The 24,596-nt window shown below is 38.3% G+C and overlaps 1 protein-coding gene across 3 annotated transcripts in view; it reads left to right on the top strand.

Annotated features, from left to right (window-relative positions):
* The window catches only part of LRBA (LPS responsive beige-like anchor protein), a gene marked incomplete at both ends in the record, with an annotated part of 652,640 nt that overhangs the window by 147,328 nt on the left and 480,716 nt on the right, over positions 1 to 24,596 (top strand). For 2 of the 3 annotated variants that reach the window (XM_080697476.1, XM_080697475.1), the window contains 5 exons: positions 1,444 to 1,571; positions 1,961 to 2,068; positions 5,371 to 5,530; positions 8,282 to 8,726; positions 21,880 to 22,013. In XM_080697476.1, the coding sequence (XP_080553602.1) occupies positions 1,444 to 1,571; positions 1,961 to 2,068; positions 5,371 to 5,530; positions 8,282 to 8,726; positions 21,880 to 22,013 (975 nt within the window). Of the gene's footprint in view, positions 1 to 1,443; positions 1,572 to 1,960; positions 2,069 to 5,370; positions 5,531 to 8,275; positions 8,727 to 21,879; positions 22,014 to 24,596 lie in introns of all 3 variants that reach the window. The other variant, XM_080697477.1, reaches the window with a different exon arrangement.

The raw sequence follows: 24,596 nt of genomic DNA, 5'->3' as shown, positions 1-24,596 counted from the left end.
TCAATTCCTAGTCAAGTGTGCATGACCCAATTGGTTATCAAAATTTCAGATTTTTTTTTTTTTGCAGTACTGGGGATGGAACCCAGGGGCATTCTACCTCCCAGCGACACCCCCAGCTGTATTTTTATTTTCTTTATTTTGAAACAGGGTCTCACTAAGTTGCGGAGGGCCTCACTAAGTAGCTGAGGCTGTCTGCGAACCATGATCCTCTGGTCTCAGCCTTCTGAATGCTGGGATTACAAGTGTGCGCCACCATGCTCAGCTCCTTCTAAACATTTTTAATGAGAACTAGTATATGCTAGACCCTGTAAAGCTTCATATAAATGCTATACCTTCTGCTGGGGTGTGTTAACATGTTCTAATGATGCAATGAAGGAAAAAATAGACATTTCCGGTTTAACTATTTTATTTCATCAAGTAGAAGATTATTATCTAGACTTTTTTCTCCCCCAGTACTGGGAATAGAACCCCAGGGACATTCTACCTCCAAGCTACACCCTTAGCCCTATTTTTTATTCTTTATTTTGAAACAGGGTCTCATTAAGTTGCAAAGGGCTTCACTAAGTAGCTGAGGCTGTCTGCAAACCATGATCTTCCTGTCTCAGCCTCCCAAATGCTGAGATTACAAGTGTGTGCCACCACGCTTGGCATATCTAGACTTCTTAATGGTAATGTGATTTTCTCTTTGCTTTCCTCCACTGCTTTTTAAATTTTCTGCTCTCCTCCCTCCACTTCTCTCCTATCCTCTCCCTTTCTCCATTTCCTCTTCCTCCTCCTCCCCCTCTTCCTCCTCTTTCTTCCTGTGGTACACTGCATTGAGCCCAGGGCATTCTACCTCTGAACTACATTCCCAGCTCTATTTCTTATTTTGAAACAGGGTCTCACTAAGTTGATGAGGGTCTTGGTAAGTTGCTGAAGTTGGCCGTGAACCTGTGATCCTCCTCTCACAGCCTCCTGAGTACTAGGATCACAGGCATGCCCCACTGTGCCTGGCCTCTTCTTAATGAAACAGGTAGCTTGGGTGAGAGCTATGAAACAGTGGCCTATCGTTAGACTTCCTGGACAGGGCTGAGCAGTGTAGCTCATTGGTAGACTGTGTGCCTAGCAGTGCAAGGCCTTGGGTTTAATCCCAAGCACTAACAAAAAGGAAACAAAAAAAGATTTCCAAACTGATTCTCTTTCAGCAGACCCAAAAACATGACTACTAGGTTAAACTTTCTCTCTAGATCTTAATTGGAATATAGATCTTAATTGGAATATAACAGGGAATGTAATCAGACAATAAACACTAAATTTCTAGGGATATTTTAGGAATTTGTTAAAGATCATCTGTTTTGAGTAAAATCTTATGTCAGTTGTATTGTGTAGGTGATTTATATTGGTTTTATAATTTTAAATATAATTTTCTTTCTTGTCCCAATTTTTTCCTTATACATATCACAGTGTGCGCAGTGGCAGTCAGGAATTGCTTAGAGTGTCAGCAGCATTCCCAGCTGAAAGCTCGGGGAGATCCAGGAAAAGGCCTGAAAACAATACACAGCCTGCTTTCTGTGGGGAAGTCTGCAGCGAAGGTAAGCATAGACTTACTAACTCAAAAGAGCATATTCATACTTGACAATTAGGATCTGAAATTGATTGTCAATTTCAACAAAAAGTTAAACCTGACAGGTTCTAACATAGTTATTTTAGTCTGTGAACATAACAGTTACATGTTTGTGTTTATACATATAGTAAAACTTTCCTTGTCCTTAGTCTTGTCTGTTGCCCTAAATGTTTTCTTGTTTCTGTGATACCTTTTCCTTCACTTATGTCTATTTTCCCACTTAACTCCCTCTACACTCCCCAAAAGAAGAGAAAAGTGTGGAGGAAACTGGGAAAAGGAATGTTATAGTATGCTTTCCTGGTTGCTTTTTAAAAATAAGTTTTTAATGTATACCTGTATATGTATTTTTGATCTTAGAGTCCAGTGGACATGGTGACTGGTGGTATATCTCCGGTGAGAGATCTTGACAGGCTCCTACAAGACATGGATATTAATCGGCTTAGGGCAGTTGTTTTCAGAGACATAGTAAGTCAAATACTTCTTTTATATACTCTCTTAGCTGATACATATTTTCTCCCTCCTAAGTCCATACTGAGGGTAAAAAACTCTTTGTAATATAAAATAGTCCAGTAGGATAGAAATTCTAGACACTACTTCTTTCAATAATGATTTTAGAACATTAGAATATGACAAAAGATTGCATATATATATATATATATATATATATATTTTTTTTTTTTTTTTTTGGTGGGTTTGGGGATGGAACCCAGGGGCATTTGACCTCTGAGCTACACCCCCTGCCCTATTTTTTATTCTTTATTTTGAAACCGGGTCTCACTGAGTTGCAGAGGGCCTCACTAAGTAGCTAAGGCTGTCCGCGAACCACGATCCTCTAGGTCTCAGCCTCCTGAATGCTGGGATTACAAGCGTGCGCCACCGCGCCCGGCTCAAGATTGCATATATAAATGAAGCTAGTATATCAGAGTAATGATACTAAAAGAAAATGCACTATTGCACAAGAAGCACCGTCAGGGCTTTACATGCACTCAGTAAGTCCAGCATCTTCTTGACCTGTGTAATTTTAAACCTTATATTTTAGCCGGGCATGGTGGCACACACTTGTAATCCCAGTACTTGGGAGGCTGAGACAGGGGGGATTGAAGGTTTGTGGCCAAGCCTCAGCTACTTAGTGAAGCCTTCTGCAATTTAGTGAGACCCTGTTTCAAAATAAAGAATAATATCAATTCTAAAAAAACAAAAAAACCCAAAATAAATAATAAAAAAAATATGGTTGGGGGGTGTAGCTCCGAGATAGAATGCACCTGGGTTCAATCTCCAGTACTGCAAAAAACAAAACAAAACAACAAAAAAAAAAACCCCCAAAAAAACGAACCAAAAAACACTCCCATTTTATAGATGATAAAATTGAGGCACAGAAGGCTTGAGTAATTTTTCAAGCTCATATTGTTGGTAAATGAGAGTCATGATTCAAAGCAATCAGCCTTAACTCCAGAATCCATTCTCTGAATGTAATACAATGTTCAGTTTCTGAGTAATATAGAATTTTACTGAATATTGGATATTTTTTTCAAAAGTATGTTAATGTGATAAAAAAAAGGTACCTGATGAGCCATTGTTCTCAATGCGGTGTTTTTCACTTTTTAATTATCTTTTTCTTTCCTTTTTCTTTTTCTTTTTGGAACTGGGGATTGAATCTAGGGTACTATACTTGCAAAGCAAGCACGTTGCCACTGAAAAATTAGTTTTGTTTTGGCTAATTTTTATACAGATTATGACTGATTTTTATGTAGAACATTTAAAGTTACATAGAGGTATTACCATGAAAATGAAAATCATTTGTAATCTCAGACCCTAGCACTGGGAGTATTATCATTAGGGTTTGTTGATCAAGCATTTACTTATCATATATTTAATACGGATGGTCAAATTATATACTCTTTCTATTTTTATGAACTTTATAGCCTCAATTTTTCTTTTTGCCTCTACTTTATCTGCTGTTTTAGCCATTCTCCATGTTCCTGACTAGGTTTTTATGCACGCAAAGGATTTGCAGCATTCTCGCTGCCCAGAGTTACTGAGTTCCTAGTGTAAAGTCGCACAGTGCTAGGTGGCCTCTACATCATCTCACTTAATTCCCAGCAGTCCTGTCAGGAGGATAGCAATTTTAGGTTAAAGTCTGTGCTTGCGATCACTCAGTGAACAATAGCTGCCAGTAAGTTAAGGACCCAGGAAATTTGGTGGAATAAATAAGGACTTAGGTAGGCATGCATAATTCATATCTGATTAAGAAGTTAAGACCAAGTTCATGATTTCTTTGTGTTTTTAATGTTCATGTCATTGGCACCAGTTATAACAGATGGCAGGATTGTATGGCAGAGAAATTCAGGCATGTCTACAGAGAGGGTGGTTAATAAAGAAACGTACATTAACCTTTCCATCACGACGAACAAGTTGTTATGCACGAACCTGCAAAATACCTTAGATTTTGTCAGATCACAAATGTGTTTCAGAGTTGCCTGTTTCAGACAGGTTAAGATTTTTTTCTTAAAATAATTGTATCTAAAACTTTTATATATTGTTATTATTATTTTTTTGTGTGTTCCTGGAGATTGAATCCAGAGACATTCTACCTCCAAGCTATACCCCCAGGCCTTTCTAATTTGAAACAAGGTGTCACTAGGCTGATGAAAGTCTCACTACTTGTTGATCTGTCCTCAATCCTGTGATACTCCTGTCTCAGCCTCCCAAGTATGAGGATTACAGGTGTATGCCACCATGCCCAGTTTATTATTATTATTATTATTATTATTATTATTATTATTATTGGTGGTACTGGGGTTCCTGGAAACCCTTTCTTCCTCTGGGCTGCACTCCCAGACCTATTTTTTTATATTTTTATAAAAAATATATTTTTATATTTTTATAAAAAATATTTATAAAAAATATTTTAAGGGTCTCTTAAGCTAGCGAGGCTGGCTTTGAACCTGTGCGATCCTCTTGTCTCCGCCTCCCAAGTGCGGGGATTACAAGCTTGTGCCACCACGCCCGGCTATTTTTTGTTTTTGAAACAGGGTCACCTAAATTTTTGAGATTCTCATTAGATTGCTGAGGCTGGCTGTTCCTGAATATGCAGTCTTCCTCCTGTCTCAGTCTCCCAAATACTGGGATTACAGTTATGTACCACCACGCCCAGTTTATGTCTAAAACTTTTGACAGTAAATGGTTAAGTTTTAATCCCATCTCTACTTAGTTTCTATCTATTTATCTGCAGCAACAAGCCCAGGGTCTTGTGTATGCTAGGCAAGCACACCTCTGAGGTTCATCACCAGCACTGTTTTCTTATCCTGAACTTACCGATTACTAAATGAGGAGCCTTTAGTTTTCAGGACTTAATAGACCAATTAGAATTTTTTGTTTGATTTATATGTTTTAATTTTTATGCTTTGAATAAAAATGTCAGTTATCCTAATATAGTTTAATTGCTACTTGATTAATTTTATAAAGTATACTATGACATACCTCTTTATATTGAGATATTTAATTTTTAAAGGTGTGACCCATAGTTTTTCTCAGAATCTGTGCTTTAAAAGTATAAAACCTCTCCCTTAAAGGCATGTATTCAAGAGTCTGCATAATCTTTGCTCAGGTGACTTTATTAATACATTTATAAATTTATCATGTGAGTATTATTTTCTGTATTTATTGAAAGATTCGGGAGTATCTTTTCTATTTAAATATTATGATGTGAAATAAAATGAAAACGTGTTGTTCACTAGTGTTTGAACAACCACTCTGCTTTTCCCCAGGAGGACAGCAAGCAAGCTCAGTTCTTAGCTCTGGCTGTTGTGTACTTCATTTCTGTTCTCATGGTGTCTAAGTATAGAGACATTTTAGAACCTCAGAACGAAAGGCGTGGCCAGCCACTTAGGGAAACTGGCGGCGAAAATGGGACTGCATCCCTCTCCGGTGAGTCCTTTGTTGTATTCCTGGTACCCAAAGTTCATAGGAGCCTTTACCTCCTTCAAATATTGACTCAAGAGTTTAAGTCCAGTTATGTGGAAAGTGAGCACCTACATCTGTTTTTGTTAATAATTAAATCTTCTAATTTAAGTGTCACAATTAAAGACAATTGGAAGATAATGTTTTTTCTTTGAACAGCCATCTAATTAAAAGGTGACCCAATGCTATCCTTTATAGAGTTAAAATTTGTGCCAATTTATTTATCATAGTAGAGAAGACTAATAAGGCAGACTTAACAAATAATGGTTATAATTGGAATTTTAATTTCCACTTATAGAGTTAAAACTGACTTAGGTTTTTAAAAGTAATACTTAAGCCTGGAGTGATGGCACACCCCTGTAATACCAGTGCTTGGGAAGTTGAGACAGGAGGATCCCAGATTAAAGGACAGCCTGAGCAATGTAGCAAGACTTCAGAAACCTAGTGAAACCATGTTTCAAAAACAAAAAATTAAAAAGGGCTGGGGGTATAGCTTGGAGTTATAAAGTCCCTGGTTTTCCCCAGTCCTCTGTCTGTCTGTCTCTAACACACACACAGTTATATTCTGGTTGAACATGACGGTGCAATTCTGTAATTATAGTACTTATGAGGCTGAGACAGGAGGATTTTTCAGATTTGAGGCCAATCACAGCAATTTAGTGAGATCTTGTTTCAAAATTAAAAAATGAAGAGGTTTGGGTATTTAGCTTATAGGTAAAATGCCCCTGGGTTCAATCAATCGCCAGTAATCAATCGCCAGTAAACCCCCCCCCCCCCCCGCCAAATAAAGTAATACTCTGAATTTTGTGTGAGCATATATTCTAGAGGGTGAGAAAAACCAGTGTTTTGACTATGCATTTCTGGGTAACACATTACTTTGGAGCTTGTGACTTAAAAACTATCTCAGTGCTGCTCTCATGATTCTGTGCATTAGATTTGGATAGGGCACAGTGGGGATAGTTCATCCCCACTCCAGATCATGTTGCTGGGGCTGGAAAGCAAAGGTAGCTCCTTTTTCATCTTTCTAATGTCTCGGGTAGAATGACTCCAGCAGGTGGGGCTGGCAGACAGAAGCCCCTGAGCTGAGGTGTATCCGGTGCCTTGACATTGGTGTCCACTTACCCCCCCCTCCCCCCATTAGTTTGGAAGGGCAGTCTATTTCCATTTTGTCTTCCTACATGCTTTCTTCTGTAGGGTAGATCAGAAGTCAGGTAGACTTCTAAACAGAGTTGCTCAGGGATTCTGGGAACGCTCAAGCTGTTAGATTGTTTTAAAACTTGGGCACAGAACTGGCCCCGGGCTACTTCTGTTGTTTTATTGGCTAAAGTAGTCAGGCCCAGCTCAGGTTGAAGGATTTCAAGGTGGTAAATGCCAGGTGGCATGGGAGAGTAAGATCATTACAGTAGTTGCCTTCTACAACCCGGTAGGAGGATAGTACAGGAATCCAGGGACGAGCTATGGTGGGATGGACCGGGAGGCCGGGGAAGCTGTGGAGATGGTGAGAGCAGTCATTCTGAGTGTATTTTGGTGACAGAGGAAACAGGATTTTATATATATATTGGTGGTACTGGGGTTCCTGGAAGCCGAAACAGGGTCTCCTAAGCCAGTACGCGCGGCTGGCTTCGAACCTGCGCGATCCTCCTGTCTCTGCCTCCCAAGTGCGGGGATTACAAGCGTGCGCCACCACGCCCGGCAGGAAACAGGATTTTAAAACATTAGATGTGGGTTATGTGAAAGATAAAAGGTATTGAAGAACGATTATGAGGTAAGATAGGGGTAGACTGAAGGTGAAAGAGATTTTCAGCAAATATAAAAATATAAATTCTCTTTTCAACATGTTGCGTTTCAGTGTCATCTGACAGAAATGTGGGGTAGGCAGTTCTGTGTAACAGCCTGAAGCTTTTGTGTGTGTTGGGTTTGGTGATGTGGAGATATTTAAAATGTTGAGTGAATATGAGATCACTGAGGGGAAAAGTGTAGATAGAGAAGGTAGGAGTGCCAAGGCCTGCGCCCTCATTTCCTTCAAGCTAATACATGAGGGAGAAAAAGAAAAGGATGTTAAGAAGGAGCAACCAGTGAGGCCGTGAGGAGGACCAAGGTAGTCTGGCGTCCTGGAAGGCGAAAGGGGAAAGCATCATCAGATCGCAGAAAAGAACGAGCTGCTTCTGCAGTGTCAAGTGTTTGTCAACCTGCCATTAGGAATGAGAACCAGCCACTGGATTAGCAAGATGTAGGTTTTTGGAGACAATGATAAGAACATTTCTGCTGGAATGGTTAGATGCCCGTCTCAAACAAGGGAAAGTTAAACAGAGTAAGGGGATGAGGCCCTTTGTTGAACTGGGTATTAAGGGCAACAAGTTTTCCAGCAGTGGACACCATGTGCCAGGTAGAGATTTCCATTTGTTTACAAGGGCTTTGGAATTTTTCTTATATACTGATGACTTGCAATTTCATGTTGGTTCCAGTTGGTATGTCATGATCAGATTGGAAGGCTTTCGCAGGTATCTTAGTATTTATTTATTATACCACCTGTTTGATAATAGGTTTATTCCCTTAGTATATTTTATAGATCATGTGATTGGTTTTTACATTATAGAACCTGACATGTACTTGATAATTTAAAAGAGTAGATGGCTTATTAGCACTAAATATACATTGTAAAAGCAGTTCTGAATTTTTAAAGCTCTTCTTTCCTTGTGTTCCCTGGGTAAGATGTAGAAAACACAGCAGCAGCACCCAGCGCCCTGACTCTGCTGTCAGCAGAGGAGTCGGTGGGAAGCACATCATCGGCCCGGCGGAGAGACTCGGGCATCGGCGAGGAGACGGCTTCTGGCTCTGGGAGCGGTGTGTACGCGCCTCCTCCGGCAGCGCCTCTGCGCGTTAGTGCAGGCCCGGACGCCATCAGTGAGGTGCTGTGCACTCTTTCTTTAGAAGTCAATAAATCTCAGGAGACTAAAAGCGATGGAGGAAATGAGTTGGATAACAAGGCGACACCGTCAGTTCCAGTTTCAAAAAATGTCAACGTGAAGGACATCCTCCGCAGCTTGGTTAACATCCCCGCAGATGGAGTCACGGTGGACCCTGCCCTCCTGCCACCAGCCTGCCTTGGTGCTCTTGGTGATCTGTCTGCTGAACAGCCCGTGCAGTTCAGGTCTTTTGACAGGTACTAAAATGAGTCTTCTGTTTTGGTGTGCTTGCATTTATCCATTATGAAGGGTAAACAGAAGTCACATTTAAATTTTGAAACATTAACATTAGAAAGGATTGTTTTGATCTACTTCACCAAATTATAAGGATATTTTTGTTATATGGTTTGTGCAGCATTTCAATTTTTTTAAAATTTCTTTGAGGTACTGGTATCAAACCTCTGAGCTGCACCCCCAGACCTATTTTTTTTTATTATTTTTATTTTTTGAAACAGGGTCTCACTGAGTTGCGAAGGGCCTCTCTAAATAGCTAAGGCTGTCCATGAACCAATCTTCCAGTCTCTGCCTTCCGAATACTAGAGTTACAAGTATGCGGCACCACACCCGGCCAGCAAATTTTTTATTTACTTATATACTAATAAGAATGATGGTGGTGGTGGTGGTGTGTATGTATGTGTTTGTGGTACTGGGAATTGAACCCAGGGCCATTCTGTCTCTGAGCTATACCCCGAGTCCTCTTAATATTTTATTTTGAAATGAGGTCTTGCTAAATTACTCTATAGTGGTCTCAGACTTGTGATCCTCCGGTCTCAGCTTCCCAGACACTAGAATTACAGGCATGTGCCACTGTGCCTGCTTATCACTAAGATTATTTAAAAGTAATTTTAGTATTGCATTGTCAAGTTGTATGTAAAATAACTTCTTTGGGAGAGTTATAACTTAGAAATTATGTGTACTTACAGATGGCTACCAATTATTCTCTTAATATACCGCCTTATAGGGAAAAAAAAAGTGGGACTCTGGATTCTAACAGTCTCAGAAATTCAGCCAGGTGTTTAGAGTCCTGACAGCCTGAGAAAGTTGAATATAGTTTTCTTTTCTTTTCTCTTTCTTTCTTTCTTTCTTTCTTTCTTTCTTTCTTTCTTTCTTTCCTTCCTTCCTTCCTTCCTTCCTTCTTTCTTTCTTGGTGGTACTGGGGTTCCTGGAAACCCTACTACCTCTGGGCTATACTCCCAGACCTATTTTATATATATATATATATTTTAAAATTTGGAAACAGGGTCTCTTAAGCCAGCAAGGCTAGCTTCGAACCTGCAGGATCCTCCTGTCTCCGCCTCCCAAGTGCGGGGATTACAAGCGTGCGCCACCATGCCCGGCTGAATATAGAATTCTGAGACCTTTTGCTACTTTGAATAGCTTTCGTTATATGTTTCCTTCCCTCCTTCCTTCCTTCCTTCCTTCCTTCCTTCCTTCCTTCCTTCCTCCCTCCCTCCCTCCCTCCCTCCCTCCCTCCCTCCCTCCTTTCCTTCCTCCCTCCCTCCCTTCCCCTCCCCCTCCCTCCCTTTCTAAGTGCTGGGGATTGAATCCAAGCCTACTTTCATACATTACCGCTGAGCTATGTCCCCAATTGTTTTTATTTTGAGATAGGTCTCGTTAAATGGTCTAGGTTGGCCTTGAACTTGTGATCTTCCTATTTCAGTTTCCTGAGTCACTGGGATTACTGTGCCACTGGTCCAGGTATATTATGAAATTTTCTAAGATTCTCCCTCTAACACATACATGAGTTATTAAACATTTAAAAAATCACAATTTTTTTTTTTTGGTGGTACTGGGGTTCCTGGAAGCCCTTCTAACTCCGGGCTACACTCCCAGACCTACTTTTTTTTTGTTTTTAATTTGGAAACAGGGTCTCTTAAGCCAGCGAGGCTGGCTCCGAACCAGCATGATCCTCCTGTCTCCGCCTCCCAAGCGCGGGGATTACAAGCCTGCGCCACCATGCCTGGCCTAAAAAATCAATTTTTTAAAATCTAGAAACATACTCTTAATTTATAGAAAAATTTCTAGTACAAAGAACTTTTATTTTTCCTGAGCCATCAAGTTGGCAGGATGATGTTCCATTGCCTCTTACTACTTTATTGTATATTTTCTATGTAACTATGATACATTTGTCTAAATAAAGAAATTAGCATTGTTATATCACTACCTTTTTGTGTGTGTGGTACTGAGAATTGAACTCAGGGCATTCTGCTGCCAAGCTGTACCTCCAGCCCTATTTTATTTTTTGTTTTACTAAAGTCTCTTGCTAAGTTGCTGAGGGCCTCTCTAAGTTGCCTTTTTTATCAGCCTCCCAAGTACTGGCATGTGCCACCATGGCCAGTTATAATACTACTCTTTAATCTTCAAATGCCTTTAAGTTTTTAATAATCATCTTCATCATATTTTTTAAAGTACAAAGACCTAGTTAAGAATTATATGTTAGCCGGGCATGGTGGCGCACGCTTGCATTCTGGAGGCTGAGACAGGAGGATCATGGTTCACAGACAGCCTCAGCTACTTAGTGAGCTGTTGTTTCAAAATAAAGAATAAAAAAATAGGGCAGGGGTGTAGCTTGGAGGTCAAATGCCCGTGGGTTCCATCCCCAGACCAGTTTAAAAAAAAAAAAGAATTATATGTTACATTTAGTTATTTTATCTCTTTAAATCCGGAGAATTGTTCCTCAGTCTTCCTTGAATTTAATGATCTTGCACTCTAGAAGATTATAGCTCAGTCATTTTTAGAATGTTCCTCAGTTTAGATTTGTCTAGTGTTTTCTCTGCATTAGATCATTTTGACAGGAGCATCACAGAAGTGACAGTTTCTTGTGGCATCCTATCAAGTGGCAAATGGCTTTGTCTCATTACTGATGACGCTCTGATCACTAATTAAAAAGGCATTTTTCAGGCTCTCTACCGCTGCAGGACTCCTTGAGAAGGATACTATAAAATCCAATCCTCATCAGGTTTTCAGTCATCCATTGTGTGGTCTTAGTTTCTTGCCCAGTGGCTTGTGTTGTTATTTGTGTTGAGATACAAATTGTCTCTCATTTGGCCAGTTGACTTCTGTTTTCGTTTTGACATATTTCCATCAAAATTTAACCTCTTATTTACGAATGTTTTATTGTTTTTCACCATGCAACATTTAAAAATTATTCTATTTGGGCTTTTTCCGCTATTAGGTTATTTGTTCTTCTCCTTTGCCTCTCCTCACCCCCACCCTTGTGTCTCTTTCTTTCTTATGGGAGATTGAACACAGGAGTTTTCTATCATTGGGCTGTAGCCCCCAGCCCTTTTTATTTTGAGACAGAGTCTACATTGCTCAGGCTGGCCTCAAACTTGTCCTCCTGCTTCAGCCTCCAGAGTAGCTGGGATCACAGGTGTGCGCCAGCGCACCTGGCCTTTCTTTCTTTCTTAGGGTCTTAGCCAGGCTGGCCTTGAATCAAGTGATCCTCTTGCCTCAGCCTCCCGAGGAGCTGAGATTACGGATGTGTACCGCTGCATCCAACTTTATGTCTTTGTACCTCCTGTTCTCCTCATTTCTCTTCTCCTGTTCTATACTCCAGACTTACTGTGAGTTGGCACATTATACACTGAATCCAGTTAAGATTGTTTATGGTAATTAAGGTTCTCTGAAAGAACAGAGTATAACTGTAGTGGAGTCTTAGTGCCATCGTCTTACGTCATTTGGTCACCTTCTACTGAAAGGTTTTAAGTGCCCTGGAGTGATGAGATTGACAGAGTATGAACTTCTGGTGAGTAGCATATAGGTATATGTATAATGTGACATTATCGATTGGGTGACTGCGAGGTTCAAATGTCTTTTTGATGTTTGCTGTTGTTTTTAAAAAAACTTGTTTTATAACACAGAAATGGAAGCATTGACTCTGGAAATACGTGAAACTGAATCTGAGTTTTGGCTCTATCACTTATTAGTGAATTTGGACAAGTTTCCTCATCCCTAAACACTATACAGGAACCGAGCATGGTGGCGAACGCTTGTAATCTCAGTACTTGGGAGGCTAAGACAGGAGGATTGCAGGTTTGCAGCCAGCCTCAGCTACTTAGTGAGGCCCTTTGCAACCTTGTGAGACCCTGTTTCAAAATTAAAAAAAAAAAAAAAGGAAAAATAGGGCTGGGGGTATAGCTCAGAGGTAGAATGCCTCTGGGTTCAATTTCCAGTACCACAAAAAAAGAAAAAGAAAACCTAAACACTATTCAGTCACTAAAGAGAGGGAAAAGAGGGGGCTGAACAGTATATATTGATGTGAAATGGTATTGAGGTTTTATTAATCTTCATGCATGTGACATTAAGAAATTATTTAATAATAAAATTAGATATCATATCTAATGGGACATTTTGTCACTGCTGCTTTCTGGGGTGTGTATGGTGTGAGTTGTATGTGTGTTCCTAGCATTTTATGATATATATATATATTATAGCTAAAAGAATTATATTTCCAGTACATTTATGAATGTAATATAAAAAATCAATAAAATGACTAATGTGCCAAAAATGCACGATGATAAAGAACAGGTAGTTTATATAAGAAAAAATATTGGAGCTCAGGATGTTGGCTAGTGGCCGAGTGCTTGCCTAGCACTGTGTTCAATCCCCAACACTGCAACATAAACAAACTAACAAACAATAAACAAAACCCACATTAGAATAGCCACAAGATAATTTCCCTCAATTTAAATGAACAGATTTTTAAAAATGATACCACCGGGCGTGGTGGCGCACACTTGAAATCCCCGCACTTGGGAGGCGGAGACGGGAAGATCACGCAGGTTCAAAGCCAGCCGCGCTGGCTTTAGAGACCCCTGTTTCCAAATAAAAAGTATAAAATAGGTCTGGGAGTGTAGCCTGGAGGTAGAAGGGTTTCCAGGAACCCCAGTACACCCCCCCCAAATAAAGATAAAAAATTAATGCCTATTATTAATAAGAAAATAAAGGAATAGTTGTATTGTGTTGTTTATTTTATGTATGTATGTATTTATTTATTTATTTTGCAGTACTGGGGATAGAACCCAAGGGAATTCTACTTTCGAGCTACATCCCCAGGCCTGTTTTTTTATTCTTTATTTTGAAACAGGGTCTCACTGAGTTACAAAGGCCTCACGAAGCAGCTGAGGCTGTCTGCGAACCATGGTCCTCCTGTTTCAGCCTCCCAAATGCTGCGATGACAAGTGTGTGCCACCATGCCCGGCAGTTATTGTATTGTTTATAGATTATACTGCCACAATTTTTTTGGAGGAAAAATAGGCAGTATTAATTAAAAGTTAAAATATAGAAGTTCTGGAAATTTATACAAAAAATATAAAATTTTTCTGCAAGAGAAAGTTTATAATTGAGCTTATGCTATTTAGCTTTTTACTCGATGAAAATCTATTGTAAATACATTATTCTGATAGTTACTACTTTCTATATGAAGAAACCGAAGTGCAAGAAAGAAAATACATAGCTTGCAGTTCTTGTCTTAAGTGACGGTAGAGCTAAGATTTGAACCCACACCGCCCGACTGTAGAACATTCTTTGATATGCTGTGCAGCTTGCTGTGTAATAGAGGAAAGTTGGTTTTACAGGTGCCAGTTGATGAGGGATAAGTTTCATGTGTTACTTGTATACATATTGTAAATACGGCTGAATATCCTTAAAATCCAAATGCCCCCAAATCTTTTTGGGCACTAGTGTGAATACCACGAGTGGAGATTCCCCTGCTTTGTCTCATGTGATAGGTCACAGACAACACTGTAAGTCTTGTACAAGTTACCTTCCTGCTATGTGACAAGGTATAAATGAAGCAAGAGTGAATTCTGTTTTTAGAGTTGGGCCCACCCCCAGCATACCTCCAGTAGATACGCATCCTCCGATACCCTACCCCCAGATCTAAAGTTTAATTCACCCTGGACCCAGGCATCGTGGATGAGGGATACTCAACCTGTCCTGCAGCCATTGGAGAGAGAAGGGTATGACACCCTGTGTTGGTATGAAATTACACCACAGACACAGCTTTAAGTTTAAAAAGCAGTGTACAAAGTAATTTGGAATTTATAATTTTTAAAAAAGATGTATGTTCACATATACCTCAAAAAGTACATATGGAACTGTTAATGAAAATGGCTGTATTTTGTTTTGTTTTGTACTGGGGATTGAACCCAGAACATTCTACCTCTGAGCTACACCCCCAGCCCTATTTTATTTATTTGTTTGTTTGTTTATTTATTTATTTCAAAATAAGGTCTTCCTAGGCTGCTCAGGGTCTTGCTAAGTTGCTAAGGCATGTACCAGACAATGGCTCTATTTTGAGGGTGGAAAATGGTATTAAATGAGCATGTTTTAAAAAATATTTTTAGCCAGGTGTGGTGGCACACACCAGTAATCTCAGTACTTGGGAGGCTGAGACAGGAGGATCGTAGATTTGAAGCCAGCCTCAGCAACTTAGTGAGTCTCTCGGCAACTTAGACTCTTCCCAAATAAAAAATAAAATAGAATTAGGGATGTAGCTCAGAGGTAAAATGCCCCTGTGTTCAATCCCTTGCACCACAAACAAAAACAATTTTTTTTAAATTTTTAAAACTTGTTTAAATTTGTATTAATGTTAGGTTGAGTACTCTTTTGTGGCTAGATTTTAAATTTTAACGCATTAAATCAGAGAAATTGATTTTCTTATGAATGACCAAAATTTATATATTTTGGTGTTTATTTCTTTTTCCATAGTGTTGAAATTAAATCTGTACCTTACTGATGCCTTAAGTGAGATTATGAATTTAAGAAAACATGCTTAGGCAATATACTTTCATGGGTTTATTGAAATAGACTAGAAAAGGTAATTTTGATGCTAGGGTTTTCCAGGATGTCCTGTGGAGCCCAGCATGTCTGGTCTTTGTTTAAAATATTGTCTGCTGGAGAGAAACCGCTCTGGTTTCCTCTGCATTTCTTAGCAGGAGATACCTTTTGAAAAATTTTCATGCAGCCCTTGACCAATGGGATATCTTGGGGAATTTTAAAGCATCCCTCTGATCATGTGTTTATCTCAGGAATGCTGTGTCAGAAATCACAACGCTCCTCATATCTTAAGAATTATCAACTTCCAGGCAATCGCTGGAAAGTTTTGAGTAACAGCTCTGTGAGTGAGACCTTGCTGAAAGGCTGCCAGGTTGTAGGCCCCTGTGAAAGGAAAGGTGTTTGTGTTCATTCCCATGCCAGAATCCTTGCTCTTATCTAACTTGAAGATCCTCTCTGGAGATTAGTGGGTGCCAGGGATTTATCTTGATAAAGTTCAAGGGCCGGCCTGGCTTTTCAACTGGATCCTCAGGGACAGAAATACTAGGCTAAAATGCTTTTTCTCCAGTGGACTGCTTGTATGTTAAGTAAAATAGCATTCATATGAAGGTTTGTGAATTTTGAAACCTATGGAATTCTGAAATGGAACTTCTGAACCTTAGTAATCTGGAAGGGTTTGTTGCTTCTTATTATGAATTAATTAAAAGAAACTTTCAAAAGAGTCTATTTAGTTCAGGTTAAAAAAAAATAACCGAGCTGGGCGTGATGGGATACACTTGTAATCCCATTACTTGGGAGGCTGAGACAGGAGGATGGCACAGGTTCGAAACCAGCCTCAGATGCTTACTGAGGCTCTAAGTATCTTAGTAAGACCTGTTTCCTATTGGTCTGGGAGTGTAGTCCAGAGGTAGAAAGCCTCTGGGTTCTATCCCCAGTACCATCAAAAAAAAAAAAAAAAAAAAAGCCGGGCGTGGTGGCGCACGCTTGTAATCCCTGCGCTTGGGAGGCAGAGACAGGAGGATCGCGCAGGTTCGAAGCCAGCTGCGCGCACTGGCTTAAGAGACCCTGTTTCCAAATAAAAATGTAAAAATAGGTCTGGGAGTGTAGCCCAGAGGTAGCAGGGCTTCCAGGAACCCCAGTACCACCAAAAAAAAAAAAAAAAAGTAGTATTTTCACTTTCTGTGTGAAGGACCTTAGGAAAATTACTTCTTCTGTATAATAGGGATAATAATATGTAGTACTAACCCCTTATGTTTTAAATTCAAACGAAATAATTCTTGTATGTCCTTAATACAATGACATACAGATATTAAGTATTCATTAAAATTTATGAGTTTATAAAGAAAAACTTAAGTAAAAATTTAATCGTGTGTGTGTGTGTGAGAGAGAGAGAGAGAGAGAGACAGACAGACAGACAGACAGACAGACAGACTGACTAGGGATTGAACCTAGGGACTTTTTTCCTCTGAGCTACACCTCCAGCCCTTTTTATTTACTTATTTATTTTATTTTAAGGCACTATCTTGTGTCTTGCTTAGTTACCAATAGCTGACCTTGAATTTATGATCCTCCTGTCTCAGCCTCACAAGTATTGGGATCATAAGCATGTGCCACTGTGCACAGATATCTTTGTAATATTTGATTTTTAGTTGACAGTTTAAAAAACCATCTTGCATAACTGATTATCTGCTTTTAACATTCTTTTTTTTTTTTATGGTTCTGGGGATTGACCCAAGGAAGGGTATTCTACCTCTAAACTACACCCCCAGTGATATTTTTTAAAATTTTGAAACAGGGTGTAGCTAAGTTGCGGAGGGCATTGTTATGAATTCTTGAGGCTGGCTTTAAACCTACAATTCTCATAGTTTAGGTTCCCAGTACTGGGATTATAGGTGTGTGCCACATTCTTTATAACAAAAAGCTGGAAGTACTTTTTGTTAAAAACGATGCAGTTATTAAACTTGTGGATAATTATTTGTTCCTTAAACATTAAAAAAGGTCTCAATTTGCTGGGTGTGGTGGCGCACGCTTGTAATCCCCGTGCTTGGGAGGCGAGACAGGAGGATTGTGCAGGTTCGAAACCAGCCTTGCTGTCTTAAGAGGCCCTGTTTCCAAATAAAAACCTAAAAAAATAGGTCTGGGAGTGTAGCCCAGAGGTAGAAGGGTTCTACCCCCAGTACCACCACCACCACCACCAAAAAAAAAAGTCTCAATTTGTCTTTTTTGTCTTTTTTTGTTTTTTTGAGGTACTGGGAATGGAACCCAGGGGCATTCTACTTACAAGTTACACCCCTAACCCTATTTTTTTTTATTTTTTATTTTATTTTGAAACAGCTTCTCACTAAGTTGCAAAGGACATCACTAAGTAGCTGAGTCTGGCTGCAAACTTGCGATCCTCCTGTCTCAGCCTACCAAATGCTGGAATTACATGTGTGTGCCACTACTCCTAGCTTCAGTTTGTCTTTTAAATAGAAATATAAAGCTAGGTGGTGTGATCCCATTACATGGGAGGCTGAGACAGAGGATTGCACATTTAAGGACAGCCTCAGCAAGTAGTGAGATTATCATCAATCTAGCAAGACCTTGCTTCAAACTAAAACATAAAACAAAATAGGTCTGGGGTGTATATTAGAAGTAGAATACCCCTGGATTCGATCTCCATGACCACCACCAAAAAAAAAAAAAAAAAAAAGAAAGAAAGAAAGAAACCTAAGAGCTTGTGCTCAGTGTCAGAACCCCCTTCCATGCATACCACCTCACAAAAACAAAGAAACAAAAACAAAAAATTTAGTCACGTGGTGGGGACACTCCTATAATCCTAGCTGTACCAGTATTGGGAAAGCTGAAGCAGAAGGATCGTAAGTTTGAGGCCAGCCTGGGCACCTTAACGAAATCCTGTCACAAAATAAGAAATGAAGAGGACTGGGGATGCATCTCAGTTGTGGAGTGCTCCTGGGATCTATCCTCAGTTCCAAACACCAACCAAACAATAGAACTTGAGAGGGACGCCAGAAATATCCCTAGCATATTTCCTGTTTAATAAGTTTTCAAAGTTTGGTCTAATTCATGTAGCATTTTCTTTGTGTTTTATTAAAGTGTTTTAGAAGAAGATAATGTGAAATACTTTGTTTTTATTAAAGTGTTTTAGAAGAAGATAATGTTGAGCCTAAGTAGTGGAATGTTTAAAATTTTAATTTATGTTGTTAAGCCACAGAATATGCCTTACCAGTTCAATTTTACACTTAATATTTAGGATGCACATAATTGGCTAAGATCTCTTTTAATTGGCTCATGGTGACTTTGAATTTTCTTTATTTCTGTGTGGCCTAAGTGAAGCAGAGTATGTTACTTTCACAGAAATGATTTGAATCAGTTAATCAAGAAGTTCAGTAATTTTATTTCTTTTGTTAGCTAATTACATAATTAGATTCAAGAATACAGTTTATAAGCAGATTTATTTTTATAATTTAGTGGTAGCATATACATAGTTTTATACTTAAAGGTCTTCATTACCATTGTTTGTAGAACATTATAAGATTATGCTTAAATATCAGTATGATTTTGATGGTAGGAAAATTTTGCAAACATACTCAAATCATTTAATTGTACACTTTGAATTGTATGGTATGTGAATCATATCTCAATAAAACTAAAAAAAGGTCAGTATGAGGAAACAATTCAAGATAGAGGCTCTGGTTTTAGATAAACATAGATTTGTAGGACAGTTCTGTAACTTATTTTGGCAAACTACTTTACCTTTGTGAGCTTTAGTTTTTAAAAATTTAAGATGGAAGTAATATATACCTAAGGGTTTTTTTTTGGAATTAAATAATTCCTGCCATATTGTCTGTGTTTAATAAGTTATAGCTGTTACTAGAATTTATAATTTTATACTACCTAACAGGATTTTGTTGGCACACTAAGAATACTACATTCTGAACTTTGACTTGGGAGGCCTGGGGAGGCTTACTTTTGAGCAAGGTATTGAAAGGTGAGAAGGAGATTTGCTGGCAAGTAGACAAAGAGGAAGGCTTCTTGGCAGAGGAATAGCATGAACAGTGGGAGGGAGTGTGAAATGGTTCAGCATGCTTAGGAGTTACCAGACTATGTTGTACAAACGTGTCTCTTCTCTCTTTAACTCCGTGCATGCAGCTCTCTAAACTACAGATCAATAGACTACAACTTTTTAAGGTAAAATTTACTTATAATGAAAGGTGTGTGTGTGTGTGTGTGTGGCTGGCTGGCTGGCTGGCATTGCTCCTAGGGCTTCTCACATGCTGGGCAATGGCTCCACCACTGAGCCACATCCCCCATACCATTGGATGAGTTTTGACAAGTTTATATAATTGTAACACTGTCAGGATATCATGCATCTTGAAAGTTCTTCCTCCTCAGGTAATTCCTGCCCCTGTCTTTAATAGATAATTACTATTCTGCCTTTTTTCTACTGTAGATAACTGTTGGCTTTTCTAGAACTTCCTGTAAGAGGAAGCACAGAGTATGTGCTTTTTACTATGAGGCTTCCTTTACTCAACAGAATGCTTTGGGGATTCTTCCACATCGTTAGGTTTATCATTCGTCTGTATCATTTTATTGCTGAGTATTAGTCTATTGTATAAGTTTATTACCATTTAAAATTTTTATTTTCTTGCTTAAAGGACATTTGGGCTATTTCCAGTTTACAACTCTTTGAACGTAGTTGTTAAGACTTTTGTGTTTTTAAGTTTTTCTCGGGGAAGATCATAGTAGTGAAATTGTTGAGTTTAGGGTAGATATATATCCAAAATTTTGATTATGGAAAAGCACTTTTGCTATTCTAAATATCATTGTCTGTTGCACCTGTCAATAGTTACCTATTGTGTGAATAAATTAGATTGGCATTGCTCTTTCTTTTGTGAAGAAATATGAAAGCAACTTCTCTTTCTTTCTTCTTTCTCTACCCGAAATTAGGTTGCTAGACGTTAGGGATTTTCTCAAAAAATGGGCTTCTTCCCTCCCTGCCTAGAGAGGGGAGAAACATCTTGTTGTTTCCTGAATATACCATCAGCAGCATGTGTGCATGCGCGCGCGCGCACACACACACACACACACACACACACACACACACACACACACAGGTCATACCTACTTCCCCTTGAGTCAGTAGTCTTCCTCTGATATAAGCTACTGTGATTTAAGCACACCATTTGGATTAGGGGCTCAGGTGGCTGTTGCTTCTATTTTTTAGTGTATAGTTAACATTGGCAGTCACCCTTATAATGATGTGACACCAGCTACCCCCGAGTACATTGAATAAGCCATGCCGAGCACAGGAGAACTTGATTTAATTGGCAACAGTGTTTGCCCTCACATGATACTCACTGAAGTAAAGCAGAAGCCGTTTTGCTTTTTTTCGCTCTTTTTGAAATAAGAAAGAAATTGTATTCTTCAAATATTGATTGGGATTACATAATTTCCACTTTTGAATGTATTTTTGAGGATTAGTACCTAAGTAACTTTGTTTAGAAAGTGAATACTTTAAGGCTATTAAGGGAATACTTGGAACTTGCAGTTACAGTATTGTCAACAAAAGATGTGATTAAATAAATTGCATGTTGAAGACTTTAGGCTTATTGTTAACACCAGGTAATTAAAGGTAAGCACTGCTGTGGGAGTGTATTATATATCAGCTGTCCTCTTTACCTCATTAACTGGGATTTTGCATGTTTATGGAGCTAATTTCAATTAAAAAATGTCTTAAGTTGTTTCTAGCAAGGTCTTAGTACTTTGGTATAAAATATTATACTTTAATTGAAATTAACATATTACAAATACTCATGTTTGAATAATACCCAAGATGAACAATTTTGATTATTTTTGCATCTAGGTTTTGAGACATAGTTTTTGAGGCGTATTATAAAAAAAAAAACCTTTAGCGAGGCCCTTTGCAACTTAGTGAGACCGTTTCAAACATAAAAAGAATAAAAAATGGGGCTGGAAGTGTAGTTCGGAGGTAGAATGCCCCTGGATTCCATCCCAGTACTGGAAAAAAAAAAAAAAAAAAAAGAAAGAAGAAAGAAAAACTTGAGTTATATTCCTCTTCAAAATTATTCATATTTTTATTTCTTTAGCATATAATATTTCTAATACTTTATGGTTTTAAATTGGCAATTTCTTAAAATCCTTGTAAACACATACTGTGTTTTCTGTTTTTGTTTCTAGGTTAAAAAAAGTTAATTGCTTTTCTACCTGCATATCCAAATTCCTTTTAAAATATAGTTTTGGTTATATTTGATGTGTCAGATAATTGAAGACAATCCTAAATTTTAAGAATACTATGTAGCAACTGTAAGTTTAGATATTAAAATGAACTGCTCTATTTTCACAGGACATTGTCTTATTCTCAAACAGTTGAATTGCAGATAAATATTAACAGCACTAAAGAGGTTTCATATTGGGAGAATATTGTTCATGGTACCTCAACATAGAACTAAGAAAGAAAGATAGGAAATGTTAGCCTCCTAGCTTTTTATTTTGAGATTCATGTAATTAACTCACGTGACCCATGTTTTGAAATCTACTTTATTGCAGAAGTGTCATCATTGCAACAAAAAAATCCGCAGTCTTACCGTCCACGCTCCCTACAAGTGTGCCCACCAATGCCGTCAGTGTGGTTTCCTCAGTGGATTCAGCCCAAGCCTCAGAGGTGGGAGGAGAGTCACCAAGTAAGTTAGTTATCAATGACTTCAACCAACAAGTTTTTAGATCCCATTTGCATACAACTTAGCATTTTTTTTTTCTTGACTGGGGACGGAACCTAGGGGCATTTTACCTCTGAGCTACACCCCCAGCCCTAGTTTTTATTCTTTATTTTGAAACAGGGTCTCACTGAGTTGCAAAGGGCCTCACTGAGTAGCTGAGGCTGGCCACAATCCACGATCCTCCGGTCTCAGCCTCCTGAATGCTGGGATGACAAGCGTGCGCCACCATGCCTGGTAACAATTTAGCATTTTTGATAAAGTTCAGAAGTTAGTAAGTACATTAGAAACGACTGTGCTTTTATATTATGTTGTTGTTTATTAATTTCTTGAGTAAATTTGAGTAAAATCAAACAAATTACATAAAAAATTTCAGATGCCGGCGTGGACGCATGCTTATAATCCCAGCATTTGGGAGGCTGAGACAGGAGGATCGTGGTTCGCAGACAGCCTCAGCTGCTTAGCGAGGCCCTCCGCAACTTAGTGAGAGTCTGTTTCAAAATAAAGAATAAAAAAAAATAGGGCAGGGGCTGTAGCTTGGAGGTCAAATGCCCCTGGGTTCCATCCCCAGACCCACACACACACACACAAAAAAAAAAAAAAAAAAAAGAAAAAGAAAAAGAAAAAGAAAAAAAAATTTCAGTATTTTCTCCACTCAAACATAATAGCGTGTGATGAATTAGATGCTGCTGGTTAGGTAGATGGGTGAATGCATGGTTTATAAGAATACCTTTTTCCTTGCATTTGATAGCGGTTTATATAAAAAAGGTGGCTTTTTAAAATCTGGTTACTGATTGCCAAATGCTTCTATAACTATCTGCCACTATTTTTTCTGCATATTTTTTTTTTATGAATTAGAGCCTTAGAAAAGAGTGCTGTGCTAATATGCAGCATCATTCTAGCACTGGTCAGACTGATTCCAAACTTTATGGCATTGTTATTTTTGCCCTTCTCTCTTTCTGCATTCCATTAGTGTAAAGTCATATAAATAGAAGGGTGTAAAGATCTTAAATCCTGAGACGTTGACTGTTAGCTTAGTAGTGATGCAGGAGAACTTGAAGTGTGCTATATTAAAGTGACCAAGTTAGGAAAAGGGGGTGATGTCTTATATCAGTAGTGTTTTTTCCAGATGTTGTGCTGTTTCATAAAATGTAATAACAAATTTTGTGACCCTAATAGGACTTAGATTGTAACTCTAGTATAAGGATAATGGGAAATTTTTTTTTAGTTCTTTAAATTTATTTTTTTTTTATTGGTGCACTGTATTCGTACATAATGAGATTAAAAAAAAAAAAACTTTTGTAGACATACATGCACACATCGCCCATTTAGCCCCTACCCAATCCCCACCCCGTTCCCTCCCCATCCCTCCTTCCCATGCTTGGCTTAGTGGTTGACATCTAGTATTATATCTCACAGAACAGTTTCATTTGTCTGATACTAAGCTTTTGATGACTTAAAGATAACATTTCAATATTTCTTTTTGCTTTCTTTATTACCAGAGAATTTTTTTTCTTTTTCTTTTTTTTTAGGTGAAACTATCATACATTTATTTATTTATTTTTAAGAAAAAATCTATCCTAATGTGGAATATGGACTCTAGATACCCAAAACAATCTCAAAAAAGAACAAAGCTAGATGTATATTTTCTGATTTCAAACCGTATAAAGCTACAATAATTGAAACAGTGTAGTACTGTTATAAAGGCAGATATATAAACCATTGGAGTTAAATAAAAGCCTAGAGATAAATTCTTCCATATATTGTCGAGTTATTTTTGACAAGGTTTCCACGAACATTTGGTGGAGGAAATACTAATCTTTTAACTAAATATTGTTGAAAAATAATAATTACATGAAAAAGAATAAAATTGGACCCTTACCTAACACCATATACAAATATTAACTCAAAATAGATAAAAGACCTAAATATAAATCTTAAGACTATAAACTTTTAGAAGAAAATCTGGGTCATTAAGCCTCACAACGTTGAAATTGGCAGTGATTTCTTGGATATGATTTCAATGGCACAGGCAACAGAAGGGTAAACAAACTCCCTAAAAAATAAAAAAAATTGTATATCCAAAGACATTGTAAACAGAGTTAAAAGTTACTGATAGAATAGGATAAAATATTTCCAAATGCTATATCTGAAGGTATATTAATATCCCAACTAGAAATCCTAAAAATTAGCTACAATAAAAGCAAACAATACAATTTAGAGATAGGTAAAAGACTAACATAAATAATGAATCTTCACAGATAACCAATCTTAGTTGTGTGTTGGATGGAAAATCTTGTTTCTCTGGTTCTGGTGTGTGTTGCCTAATTCTTCTTTGTAGTTAATCTCTTTGAGTATTTTCTCTAGCGCTGGTTTTGAAGACATAAATTCCTTGAGTTTCTGTTTGTCATGGAAGCTTCTTATTTCCCCATCTAATTTGATAGTTGTGCTGGTTAGGAAGTTTTTGGCTGGAAGTTGTTTTCTTTCAGAGTTTGGAATATGTTACTCCAAGCCCTTCTGGTTCTCATGACTTGGTTTGGGAAGTCTGGA

This window comes from Muscardinus avellanarius (genome assembly GCF_963383645.1).
Source record: "Muscardinus avellanarius genome assembly, chromosome: 6".
In the NCBI taxonomy this organism is placed as follows: Eukaryota; Metazoa; Chordata; class Mammalia; order Rodentia; family Gliridae; genus Muscardinus; species Muscardinus avellanarius.
This window is presented reverse-complemented; position numbering and strand designations above follow the sequence as displayed.